Here is a 12,053-nt window from a genome sequence, read left to right on the forward strand (position 1 = left end):
GAGAGAGAGACCGATGATAGTGATGGCTCCAGCGGTAGTGGGAGGGGTGGAGGCTGGAGTCATTTACGGACGTCGAAGAGCAGACGAGCTAAGCAGGGCCGTTCCTATAGTTTTATAGGCCCGGGGCAAGTGGAAAAAAAAAAGGCCACATATTAAATTTAGAAGTTAACATAAATTTTTATAAGTGAATTTTAAATATTATATATGAGTACAAAAATACTAATGTCAATTAATACACCTGTATAGTCAATAGAATCCGATAAGCAATAGAAACCGTTGGGTAGCAATCTGCAACTTTGACAAACTCAAGAATCTCGATTGCGGACATCAACTTGTCTGGCAAAGTCACCTGTAACACTTTTAATTCAGAAAAAAAGATCATTTGAATCTACATCTGACACATTGTTATGAGAAAAAGTAAATGCAAAATTATTACAACATTCCATTAATTCATCATTATCTAATGACTTCAATTTTTTTGAATCATATAAGAATCCAAAAATATTTTCAAATGTGTTCAATTGTTCAAATCTAGTATTCAATGAAGCAATTGCCATATCCACAACAATTAGAAAATAATTAACTCTAAAAGATTCCTCAGGTGATTGCATTTCCTCCTCATAATCATTTTCATCAAATTGTTTTTTCCTAATAATACGACGTTTAATTGGAAATGTAGGCTCTATGTTCATCTCACATGCAATACTTTTGGCAATATTTATACTAGAAACAAACCCTTCATTTCTATACTTCTCAAAAAAATCTATTACACCTTTAATTTGATTTTTAGTAGTTTCAATGCACATAGATTTTGTTTGCAACCTTTTACTTACCATGTTAATAGCAAATAAAATTTCATACCAAATAACAATTCCAAGTAAAAATTCAAAACTCTCAAGTGCACTAACCAAGCTTTCCGCTTCACTCTTTGATTTGGCATCATCACAAGATTCACATAATTCTAACAAAGCCAACCTTATTTGAGGAGCTTGAAATCTAATAGCTTTGACACTTTTTATTCGACTCTCCCATCGTGTATTGCATAAAGATTTTACAGTTAAGTTTGACACATTATCAAGTAAAACCTTCCAAGTGGAAGGTCAATAAAAATTAAAATAAAATTGATCTTAACAAAAAAAAAAGGAACAAAAGCACCTGTTTGAACTTGAGAATCAATTAATCAAAAATCTTTATCTTGCCCTAACCGGTTAACATGTGCCTTCAATCCCTGCATAAATAAATAAATAAACACATTACAAAACTTACAAAATAAAATCAATCTTCATATATTAAACCTAATAAAATTACAATTTCATTCCTAATTCCTAACAGTATAGGCAGTACAAGCAGCTTCAGAGATGTTTTACAAGCAGGCAAAGAAAACAAACCAATGCTGTACAATTTTATAAACAAATGAGGAATTGTGAAGTGGAGAGGGGTGATGATGATCCACAGATTGGAGTTGTGTTAGTGTCAAGTATCAAGTCTCACAAATTGTGTTTATACATAATACATTGTCTGTGTGCTTGAATTTATTTGATTGGCTTGTAATGGGGTCTTAAGGCAAAGAAAGATACATTAACTGGTATTGACACATTAAAATTGTTACTGTCATTTTCTATTCTACATAGAAAGGCTGTTTGGAATTTAAAAAAAAAAAAAAAAAAACAGTATAGGCAGTACTTAAACCTAATAACATTACAATTTCATTCCTAATTCCTAACAGTATAGACAGTACACAATTATCACAAATTCACAATTGCAGCATTCGGGATTCTTAATTCCTAAAACCAGCAGGCAGCAGTATTCGGCATTCCTAATTCCTAATAGCAGCAGTATTCCTAATTCCTAAATCCTAATAGGCTAATAGCAACAGTATTCCTATTCACAATTGCAGGCTTGAAACAGTTTACATTCCTAATTCCTAATTGCAATTCACAAATTAAAATTACACATTTGCACACAATATCATTAATTAGGAAGCCAGAATTGCAAAATTAATAGAATACTATTACGAGCAAAAGAAAAATTTATAACCTGATAATTAGGTGATAAGGCTTAGGCGAAGGCCGAAGGGCTGGACTTGAAGTGTGAAGACTGAAGAGTGAAGACCTTGTGGTTCAGACGTTCAGTGGTTCAGTGGTTGCTACTTGCTATGGAGGATTTGTAGTTTGTAGACAGGATCGGTGAGTCTGTGAGTGTGGATGGTGAATCGTGAATGGTGGATTGGTGGATTTGCTGTTTGTTCCTGAGCTTTTATTGACGCCATTTTTACCGTTGAGAAGGCCGGGTGAAGGTGCAACGGCGAGTCGATGGCGACGCTTGGACTCTTGAGCGGTGTGGGCGGTGGGTGCGAGACCAAGAGTTTGGCCGTCTTCTGGACTCCTCCTCGCTTTCTCGCAGAGTGCGTCTTCATCAATATTCAGATAACAATAAAAGCAAAAGAAAATTTTAATATAATATATATCATATATATATATATATAGGGAAAATGACATCTTTAGTCCCTGAGTTATAGGGGTAGTGTAAACTCAGTCCCTGAGTTATGGGTGTATGCGAGTTTAGTCCCTCAGTTATTCGCGAAGTGGCGAGTTTAGTCCCTGGCCATTAAATTTGACGAAAAAATTAAAAAATATTCAAAATTTGAGGGATAAAATAGGAAATTCACATTTTATTCTTCTTCTTATATCAAAACCACTTTTACAATATTATTTTTCACTTCTTATCCTAATTATTTTCAAGATTCTTCAATTTTAAAAACANTTTTTACTAAGCAACAAATGTAATAAAATTAAAACTTTTGAGATTTTTTTACACACTATCCTATCTCAAAAGTTTTAATTTTATTACATTTGTTGCTTAGTAAAAAGATAAAAACTTGTTAGGATAGTGTGTTTCATACACCTAAATACAATGATCATGCATTTCTTTATTTGTGCTAAGTTTTAAGTGTGTTATACGAGAGTCAGGTTCCTAACAAGTCATTTGAAAGTTATTAAAATGCTTTTAAAAATGAAAAATCTTGAAAATAATTAGGCTAAGAAGTGAAAAATAATGTTGTAAAAGTGGTTTTGATATAAGAAGAATAATAAAATGTGAATTTCCTATTTTACCCCTCAAATTTTGAATATTTTTTAATTTTTTCGTCAAATTTAATGGCCAGGGACTAAACTCGCCACTTTGCGAATAACTGAGGGACTAAACTCGCATACAGTCATAACTCAGGGACTGAGTCTACACTACCCCTATAACTCAGGGACTAAAGATGCCATTTTCCCATATATATATACATACTATATATCCTATCATTCCTATGGCCCCTACCTAGAGATGGCCCTGGGCAAGGGCGCAGCCTGCCCTTGCCCTTGCCCAGGGTCGGGCCTGGTCATACTTATATGTGCAAATCTCACACTTATATGCTCAAATATAATACTAATCAAAAATACAATTTTTGTTACTTATAAGAGAAAAAGTAATTCATTTTTCATAATAAGTAATGTTGGCAAATACCTCTCACTTATAAGGGCAAATATAATACTTTTGAGAAAAAATGTAATACTTTTAAATCGAAATGTAAAAGTATTGTATTTTTCCTTAAAAGTATTACATTTACCCTAATAAGTAACAAAAATTTTATTCTTAATTAGTATTACATTTGAGCATATAAGTATGACATTTGTGCATATAAGTGTTACATTTGCATCTTGACCCGACCCGACCCGTCTCATGGTGAGACGGTCTCACACAAGTTTTTGCCTTTGAATATTACTTTTAAAACAACTAAATCTTTAATATTATTGCAAGGTTATTCCATGTTCGTTGAATTTTATCACAACGCAGAATGACAATTGCATTGCAAATTTGTATAAATTTATAATCACGAATCCGTACATTTTTATTAAAAAATAAAGAACGTGTACAGTAACTCATACCGCACTTGACCAAGATTAATCACAAATTATAATTTCAGCTCCCTAACAAATATTTCTGGTTTCATCTTCTATTCTTATGACTTTTGCTATATTTCCCCAACCTATAGGATTAGTACCACTAGTTTGTGTTTAAACTTAATGTCTTGTATCATTATTAAGCCATCCACAATAGTTTAAGTTTTTAGGAGATTTTACAGGTGTGATTAAGAAAGAGAAAATAAGGTGGAAGAAAAAAAAACAAAAAAACAAAAAAAAAAAACAAAATTTGTAAAAAAAAAATAATAAAATCAGATTTACGCGCCCAGGAGGGCGCTCTAATATGTTGATGGGCCCCACAAAACCTGAAAGAACTCCATATTTGCAGGAGGTAAAAACATACTCTCTCACCTCATTATCTCTCATCCAATGTGACATTTTTTGCTTAAATAACCGTGAAAGTTTCACCAATGGAGAAGGCCTTATGCTCTGAGGTGAATCAATTTTACATCCAATGCCCACTATGATGTGAGGACATTATTGAGTATGAACTTTTTCATAAATTGGTTCTATAAATTTGTATGTGCTTAAATATGGAGAATAGTGATCAAACAACTCCGAAGACCAATTTCTGAAACTGCCAAAATACAAATAAATATCCTTGTTTGATATAAACTTGACAAAAGAGCAGCTTTTATAACTTCTTCCGGGCCTTAACAAAATTAGACCATTCAAAAACCAACTGGCGCAAAATACCGGAGACCCTCTCCTGTGGAACAATATATACAGAACTAGGAAGCATGCCATGAAGTACTCTTTTCCGTTATTGTTTCTCCTGCCACTAACATCTCCACAAGCTTTAGCTTTTGAGCTCCCAATACGTTTTTCAATGCATCTTGTTCGCTGTGGATCTTTGTCGCCTCTCAAAAATGTGATTATATACAAGATCTTTAGCTGAAGGTCTCCGGGTAGGATCTGGATCCATCATCACCTGAATTGAGTGGATTGATAAAGAGAAAAATAAGTCTGAATTTCCCTTGAGATTGCAATTATCCATGAAATGTGATAGAGATATTAAAAATGGCTCAAGAATGTAGACCCGAGGATCGAGAGTCCATGACTCGGGACCCAAGAAGAGCCCATGGCCCGAGAGCCCAAGAAGAGCTCATGACCCAAGGCCCAAGAAGAGCTTGCGACTCAAAGGTTAAGAGAAAGAGATACTCCGAGCAGGTCGCAAAAGACCCGAGGGCAGAGGGCAAAGGCCCATAAGGCCGGCCTTTGAAGCTGACCCCAAGCTGCTAGCCATACCCACGGCCAGAATGGGGGCTTTGACTTAGTCTCATGGCTCACCACGTGGGTTTGACTTAATTACATTTATTTCATCTTACTATTTTATCCCTATTATTTATGCAAACTTAATTTATTATGTATGTAGTAGTTTAAAGTATTCTGTATAGTATTCCAAGTCAAAGGGAGTACCTTGAGTAGATTCTGAAACTGCAATGAATGACCTGGTAGAAGAGGCATTTTTCCTTCCTTGAGGTTCAGCAAATGAAGCCCACTCTCTGGCAGTGAAGATCCTCTAATAAGCTCATACATAGCAACACCCAAGGAAAAGATATCAACCTTGTCAAGGTGATCGAAGTTCTCGTTGAGGATTTCTTGGGGCATATAGCGTGCATCGCCCTCCTCAATTGGCAAGCTACTATCAACAAGTGTTGCACATCCAAAGTCCCCCAGCTTATAAACACCATTTTTCACATATATGTTGTCTGGTTTTACATCTAAATGGGCAATCCCTCTCTCATGCACACACTGCAGTGCCTTGGCTATCTGCAAATATACAATAGTCAATATTTGACCATTAGAATTAATCTATGAGGCACCACCCCTCAAATCAATTTAGGCATAAGATACTAATAATAATAATAAATGTTTACATAAAGAGGCAACTTGTGCATTCCCCAAGACCACTAGTTTTAGTATCCAATGGAAAGATTACCTGATACAGTATTTCCAATATTTCTCCTTCTGTGAATAATTTGGTTCTCTGGACAGATAGGCTGTGATCACAGAGTTCCATCTGTATATAAAGTTTATCATTCTCAAACCAAGAAGTATAATAACCAACAATGTTCTCATGGTATCCTGCAAATACAGAATGGTAAATTATCTTCAAAAGTGAATTTGAAAGGTATGATAGATGTCTCACGAGGTAAAAATTTTAGAAAGAATACTCACCTAAAGCAGCAAGCGCTTGAACTTCCATCAATGCCTTTCTCCTGTCAAAGCAAAAGAATCAAGAAGCATAAGTAGAAGACCCAATATTCACACACAAGCACAACCATGCATCTAATGAAGAGATACCTTTCAGACTCCAGATGCAATTGTCTCGTGCTTTGTTTCACTGCATACATGCAACCATCAATTCGGTTCAAGACTTTGAAGACACGGCTGAAATTTCCACTGCCAATTTGCTGGTATACATAAACAAATATAATGTACAGAAGCATTAAAAAAAATAAATTTTGAAGAATAATTTTGTTTATTTGACTATTGTAAATGAATTACCTCAATTTCATGGAAATCTGTCCGGTAGCGTGAAAGACCATCATTGTCCCAAACTGCAGGCCAAAAAGCTACAAGTTCCAAGGATTATCACTGGAATTTTACTAGGAAATAAAAGAGCATATAATCTCATAAAAAATTAGACCTTCATAGACAATTGCTAATTTCTGTTAAAGAACAAGATTTTCTCATAGTAAAAGAATCAAAACTTATATGTAAGTGAACTCCAATACCTGCACATTTGGATCTCCGGTTTCCAAAAGGATCAATATCTGTTTCTGATGCATCCTTAAGGTATGGGTTTTTAATGCACGGAGGAGGCATAACTCTACACCTTAAGGCCACAGCAGACTGAGAAACATAACTGTGATTCTTCTGCAACTTGATTGTGCTTTCCAACATTGTCTCATCTACCCCAGAAGTATCATCTACAGCTTCAGGCAATGGTTGCTGACTAGAAAAGTTGGAAGTAAAGGAAACTGAGAGTCCATCTGTAAAAATGTGAATAGAGAAGACCAAGTAAGTGGTTTGATATGCAACACTAATATTCATGACATTGATGATCATAGTGCATTTTAACAGTCAAAGCAAGGAAGAATAAAACCCATGTATTTTGCATTGTTAGCACACGTGTGAAACCTATCAAAACAGAAATGGATATAAAGGACTAGCAGGTTGCTAGGTGACTGTAATTTAATGCTTGGCAGACAACAAATGTAGCACTCTTGAAAGTCTAAATGGCACAAGGAACATCAACCTTCACATATGCACTAACTTAAAGTTCCAATAAGACCACCATTAAGCAGAGAACAAAGAATAGTATTATGACAAAAATCTAGAGTATGAGGATAGCCATTTAACATACAAAGCACTTATCTTCAGAATGAACCATCATAAAATGACATTCCATAGATTCCAAGCAGGAAGTCAGGAACATTTTATTTTTTTTTTTGTAAAAAAGATTCCCTCCACTTGGTATAAGGAACATCTCAATATCCATATTTGTTTATTAGCTAAGCATGTGCCTTGAAGTCCAAACAGTGATTTTATTTATACTTTGGTGTATAACCCTCCAGTATAATTTAAAAAGAGCTTATATTCTTTTCATCAAGATGTAAATGCATCCTTTTTTCTGCCTTGAACATGGGAAAATATGAAATAATTTCAATGTACAAACAATAGCCAGTGAATCAATTACCAATTTACAAAATCATAAACGGACGAAAATTGAGATTGAGCTTAAAAAGAGAACAAACAAAATATTGCATTACCCAAACTCCGCATTTTGCTCCCAACAGTTCTAATTTTCTCTGGTGACCCGGGACAAATTAAATTATCCTGTAAAAAAGGATTATCCAATATTCCAACATGAGACAGTTTTGAATCCATTGCAACAATTTGTACAACATCTGAAGAAAAACTAAGAAGCTTACCGTTTCATTATTAAACGCATTTGGAATAGCCGGCGCATCGGGCGTAATATAATCGGGTGTACTGAATCCCAAAATATTAGAAATCAATTAGAAATAAATAAATAAATGCAAAATGTAGATAATAAATTTAACCTAACACGACGAGATCCAAAATATTGCGGCTTTACCAAAAGAAATCCTGGCTAAGAATGAAATCTTTCTCATCAACACCAGCATCGGCGGCATCGACAGATGACGTGGAGGGAAAGTGCGATTGAGCTGGCGGATGAGCTTCGCAGTCAAGAAGGCTCTGGAATCCAGAGGGTTGGGATGAAGAAGAAGAAGAAATGGTGGCTGAAGATTGGTGGCCGAGCGTGAAGTGTCTCGTCAGTGAACTCTTGAGCGTCTTGTCGGTTTTTAGGTTACTCCTCTTGAAGCTTTTCTTCGCCATTGGAAGCCTCGCCTTGCTACTCCTCTTCTGTTGATTCATTTTCAAGCGTGCTTGATACTGATGCTGTTGTTTTTGAAACACAAATCGGTGAGTATATATATGTGGATTTGGTAATATTAGTAGAGTCTAGAGATTAGTGAGAGATGGGACTTCTGTGTTGGGCAGTGTTGAGTATTTTGAAAAATGCGCGGGTTCGCGCTAATTGGGAAAATTTACGCTACATTCGGCTGTAGCGTGTAGCGTGTTTAATAATGGACTTCTCAGATGATATGCTCAAAAATCATAAAACTTTTGGCATAAGGTGTTTAGAAAGTAGGAAAATGATTTTTGAAAAATATTTTGTGAAAAATGAGTCATTTTTTAGAATTTATTTTTTTTATAGTATTTGGTTTCATTCCATAAAATTATCTTAATGTGTTTGGTTCATTTTTTCAAAAAATGAACAGAATTGGTGAATTAAACATTTTAATTGTTTTGTTTAGAATATAAAAACATTTATAATAATAATAATAAGTCTAATTATAACAACATTTATAATAACAATATAAGTCTAATTAAAAATAACTAATAAGATAGCAAAATAAGATAAATTTGTATTTTTCGTCTATAAGTTATACGATAATTGTAAAATCCATCCTAACGGTTGGTCATGCTCACTTTTCGTCCCTAGATTATTATTGGTGTTGCATTTTTCGTTGCTTTGCTAAATGAAACAGCCGGGTGTGAATTACTTAGGGGGTGTTTGGTTATTGGCTTATTAGCAAAAAATTAGCTTATTTGACCTTATTTAGCTGTTTCACCCTATGAATAAGTTAATTTGGAGTATTTGGTTTATGGCTTATTAGCCTTGGCTTATTAGATAATGGCTTGTTAATTTTCATTGTCAAATGGCAATGTTATCCATGTAAAATCCCTAATCATTCGCTCCTCCGCTCAGTTTCACCGCGTCCGGCTCTTCTTCTCTCTGCCGTTCGATCCAACTCTTCTCACCTTCATGACTACCTTCTCCGATCCACTGTCGGTCGCTGCTTATCTCCAAGGTAAATTCGTTCCCTCATTTCTTATTTTCTCAGAATTTCTCTTCAATTTGTAGTCTAGATTTTTTTCTTTTTTCGTGTGTCTTTTCTTTGCTTTTATTGGGGATTAAACCATGTTCATTCACTACTTTGCATTCTCTCACAGGTAAGCTATCTAATTTATTTGTGTTTAATTTGTTGGATGTTCTATAATTTTTTTTTTAAAGGGAATGTTTTGTACTTGTGTTTGAATGTTTCATTGCTTTTGGGGATATGATAATGCATGTGATGTGAATGTGTTATTTGTTTACTTTAAAACTACTTTTTTTTTAACTTCTCTTTACTGCTACCTGCCTCTATCTTCACTTGTGAGAAGTAAAAATGGATGTTTTGTTGTTTTTGCTTTGCTAAAGTCAGTAGGATGAGAATAATTTGTCTAGTGATTTGCAATAAAAATTTGTTAATCAATTTCATTAGCAAAATTTTGGGAATAACAGAACTACTTTTTATTGATTTGCAATAACAGTATGAAGTAGTTATGTATGTTATAATATCAAAAATTTATTTAGCATCTATTAAATGGTTACAAGCAAGGCAGAACATGATTGCAAATAAAAGCATTGCTCAGATCAAAACAAACCTGGGAATTTGAAGTAGGTATATTGCGTTTTTCTCATACTTGCCTGCTAGTGTTAGTGTATAAAGTTATGTATTATTATTGCATCAAATATTTCTCTTTTTATCAAGTCCCTTAATTGCTTAATATAAGATATCAAAATAGTTTCTCCTCTTTTATGTACCAAAGAAGAATGACAACAAGGCAGAAATCATATTCATCTAAAATGTGCTATAAAATGTAATTCAGTTTTACTGTGATGCGTGGTTTTCCTTCTAGATTTATTTGTTCCATATTATTGCTAATCACTTCACATTGCAATATAAATTCTCTTGCTAATCTTCTATGAGCTCTGTAATTTATTTTTGAAGTAATTCTATGTGTTAGAGGTCTTTGTGATTCATATTAGCATTTATCTTATATCCTAAGCATTATGGAATGTCATGAGTAAACACTAATTTATTATTATATTACTTAGATGGCACCAAATCGAAAAAAAATGTACATGAAGGTCAAAGTGAGAACAAAGATGAAAACCAACGTGGTAAAGATTCAGGCAGGGTTAGTTGGTCAAAAGAATTGCTTCACCTTCTTTGTGATCTTTGTATACAATACGTTGAAAAAAGTAAAGGGAAAAGTGGTGGAGTAACCTCTCAAAGGTTATTGTGGAAGAAGATAGAAGCAGAATTTGAAAAGAAAACAAACCTTGAATGGGATAAAATGAAACTAAAGAACAAGGTAGATTGGATGAGAGCTGGATGGGGTTTGTGGAAACAACTCAAAGGAAGAGAGACGGGATTAGGATGAGATCCTGAAAAGGGAACTATTAGTGCTATGGATGAGTGGTGGGATTTGAAAATTAAGGAAAATCCAAAGTTTGAGGCTTTTCGGGAAGAAGGGTTTGAATTTGAACTAGAAACTAAGATAGATCAAATTTTCGGTTGTTATGCCCAATGAGCACTTAAATTTAGTCCAGTTTTTTATTCCCCACAAGGACATTTATGACATAAAAGTGATGAAGTGTATGTTCCTTCCCCTCCTTGTAATGATACTCCTCATGTTGATCTTGGTGACATGGATGGGACTCATGGTGATTATAATGATTATAATACATGGGATGATGTGTGGAAAGAGTCTATACCAACCCCTCAAGAGTCAAGATACACAATTTGAGAGATGTGAAAAAAGTATAGGTAAGAGGGTTTTAGAGGTTAATTCTTTACAAAGTAGTAAGAGTGTTAGGATTGAAACCACTAAAAAGGAGGAGCTATTGTAACATTGATGGAAAAACTTGATAGTATGCTGCAAATTATTGGAGAAAGAACTAATGTATTCAAGGAGCTGCATATGTCACTTATGGATGTTTTGACTTCAATGAAAAACCCAAGTCCTAATGAAATTATGGATGCATTGGCAAAATTGTATGTTTTGCCCGGGGGTCCGAATAAATAATAGTAATAGTAAACGGATAAGAATGATGGATAAATGAGCTATTACAAGATGATGTAATGCTATTACAATGGTCTCTTATGACAATGAGTGAGAATATGATGTCTAAACAAGACAAATACAATGCTTTTATATTGACAAGCCACTCAACCGCCCCCGCGAAAAGGGGGGGTTGTTATAACCAACTTGGACTACGCTCCCCGAGCTCTCCTTTGACTAAGTCCCAATTCCAACCTGGGGTCTGCAACCTAGCCGATGCCCAAGATGCCAACCCGGGGTTGGCTCCAGCCACGACCCAAGGCCCAAATCGAAGTCCCATAGATCGACACCCACCATGGCCTAAGGCTAACCCGAGGTCCAAGGTGCCAACCCGGGGTCGGCACCAGCCACGACCCAAGCCCACCGAAGTCATGGAGTGCCGACCTGGGGTCGGCACTCGAGCCATGTCCTACACGGAGCTTGCTCTCGAGTCCGGGTTCGCTCGGGTCCTCCTTGCTCCGCTCCTCCGGGTCGGTTCGCCCCGCTCCACTTCCTAATATATTCATCATCAACTTTTGAATAAGCTGATATATATATATATATATATATATATATATATATATATATATATATATATATATATATATATATATA

The 12,053-nt window shown here is 35.0% G+C and overlaps 1 protein-coding gene and 1 long non-coding RNA gene across 2 annotated transcripts; both read right to left on the reverse strand.

Moving 5' to 3' along the window:
- On the reverse strand, positions 1-2,432 carry LOC116026223. The gene is made up of 3 exons (XR_004099794.1): positions 2,038-2,432; positions 239-1,228; positions 1-104 (listed from the first exon to the last, which is right to left on the reverse strand). It is a non-coding gene; the product is annotated as an uncharacterized LOC116026223 (long non-coding RNA).
- Positions 2,433-4,536: 2,104 nt separating this feature from the next.
- LOC116026222 (wee1-like protein kinase) lies at positions 4,537-8,468 on the reverse strand. Its single transcript, XM_031267704.1, has 10 exons — positions 8,077-8,468; positions 7,910-7,970; positions 7,748-7,814; positions 6,710-6,967; positions 6,480-6,547; positions 6,276-6,385; positions 6,150-6,190; positions 5,911-6,056; positions 5,388-5,741; positions 4,537-4,899 (listed from the first exon to the last, which is right to left on the reverse strand). The coding sequence occupies exons 1-10, from the start codon at positions 8,376-8,378 to the stop codon at positions 4,795-4,797; spliced, it is 1,512 nt and encodes a 503-aa protein (XP_031123564.1). The 5' UTR covers positions 8,379-8,468; the 3' UTR covers positions 4,537-4,794.
- Positions 8,469-12,053: the final 3,585 nt, after the last annotated feature.

Source organism: Ipomoea triloba, chromosome 7, assembly GCF_003576645.1.
Source record: "Ipomoea triloba cultivar NCNSP0323 chromosome 7, ASM357664v1".
NCBI lineage: Eukaryota > Viridiplantae > Streptophyta > Magnoliopsida > Solanales > Convolvulaceae > Ipomoea > Ipomoea triloba.

Coding starts and splice junctions, on each gene's coding strand:
- LOC116026222 (XM_031267704.1), bottom strand. CDS start 8,378: ATGAATCAACAGAAGAGGAGTAGCAAGGCGAGGCTTCCAATGGCGAAG. Junction 7,971..8,076: donor CTTAGCCAGGATTTCTTTTG/GTAAAGCCGCAA, acceptor TTTGGGATTCAG/TACACCCGATTATATTACGC. Junction 6,057..6,149: donor TCAAGCGCTTGCTGCTTTAG/GTGAGTATTCTT, acceptor CTGTATTTGCAG/GATACCATGAGAACATTGTT.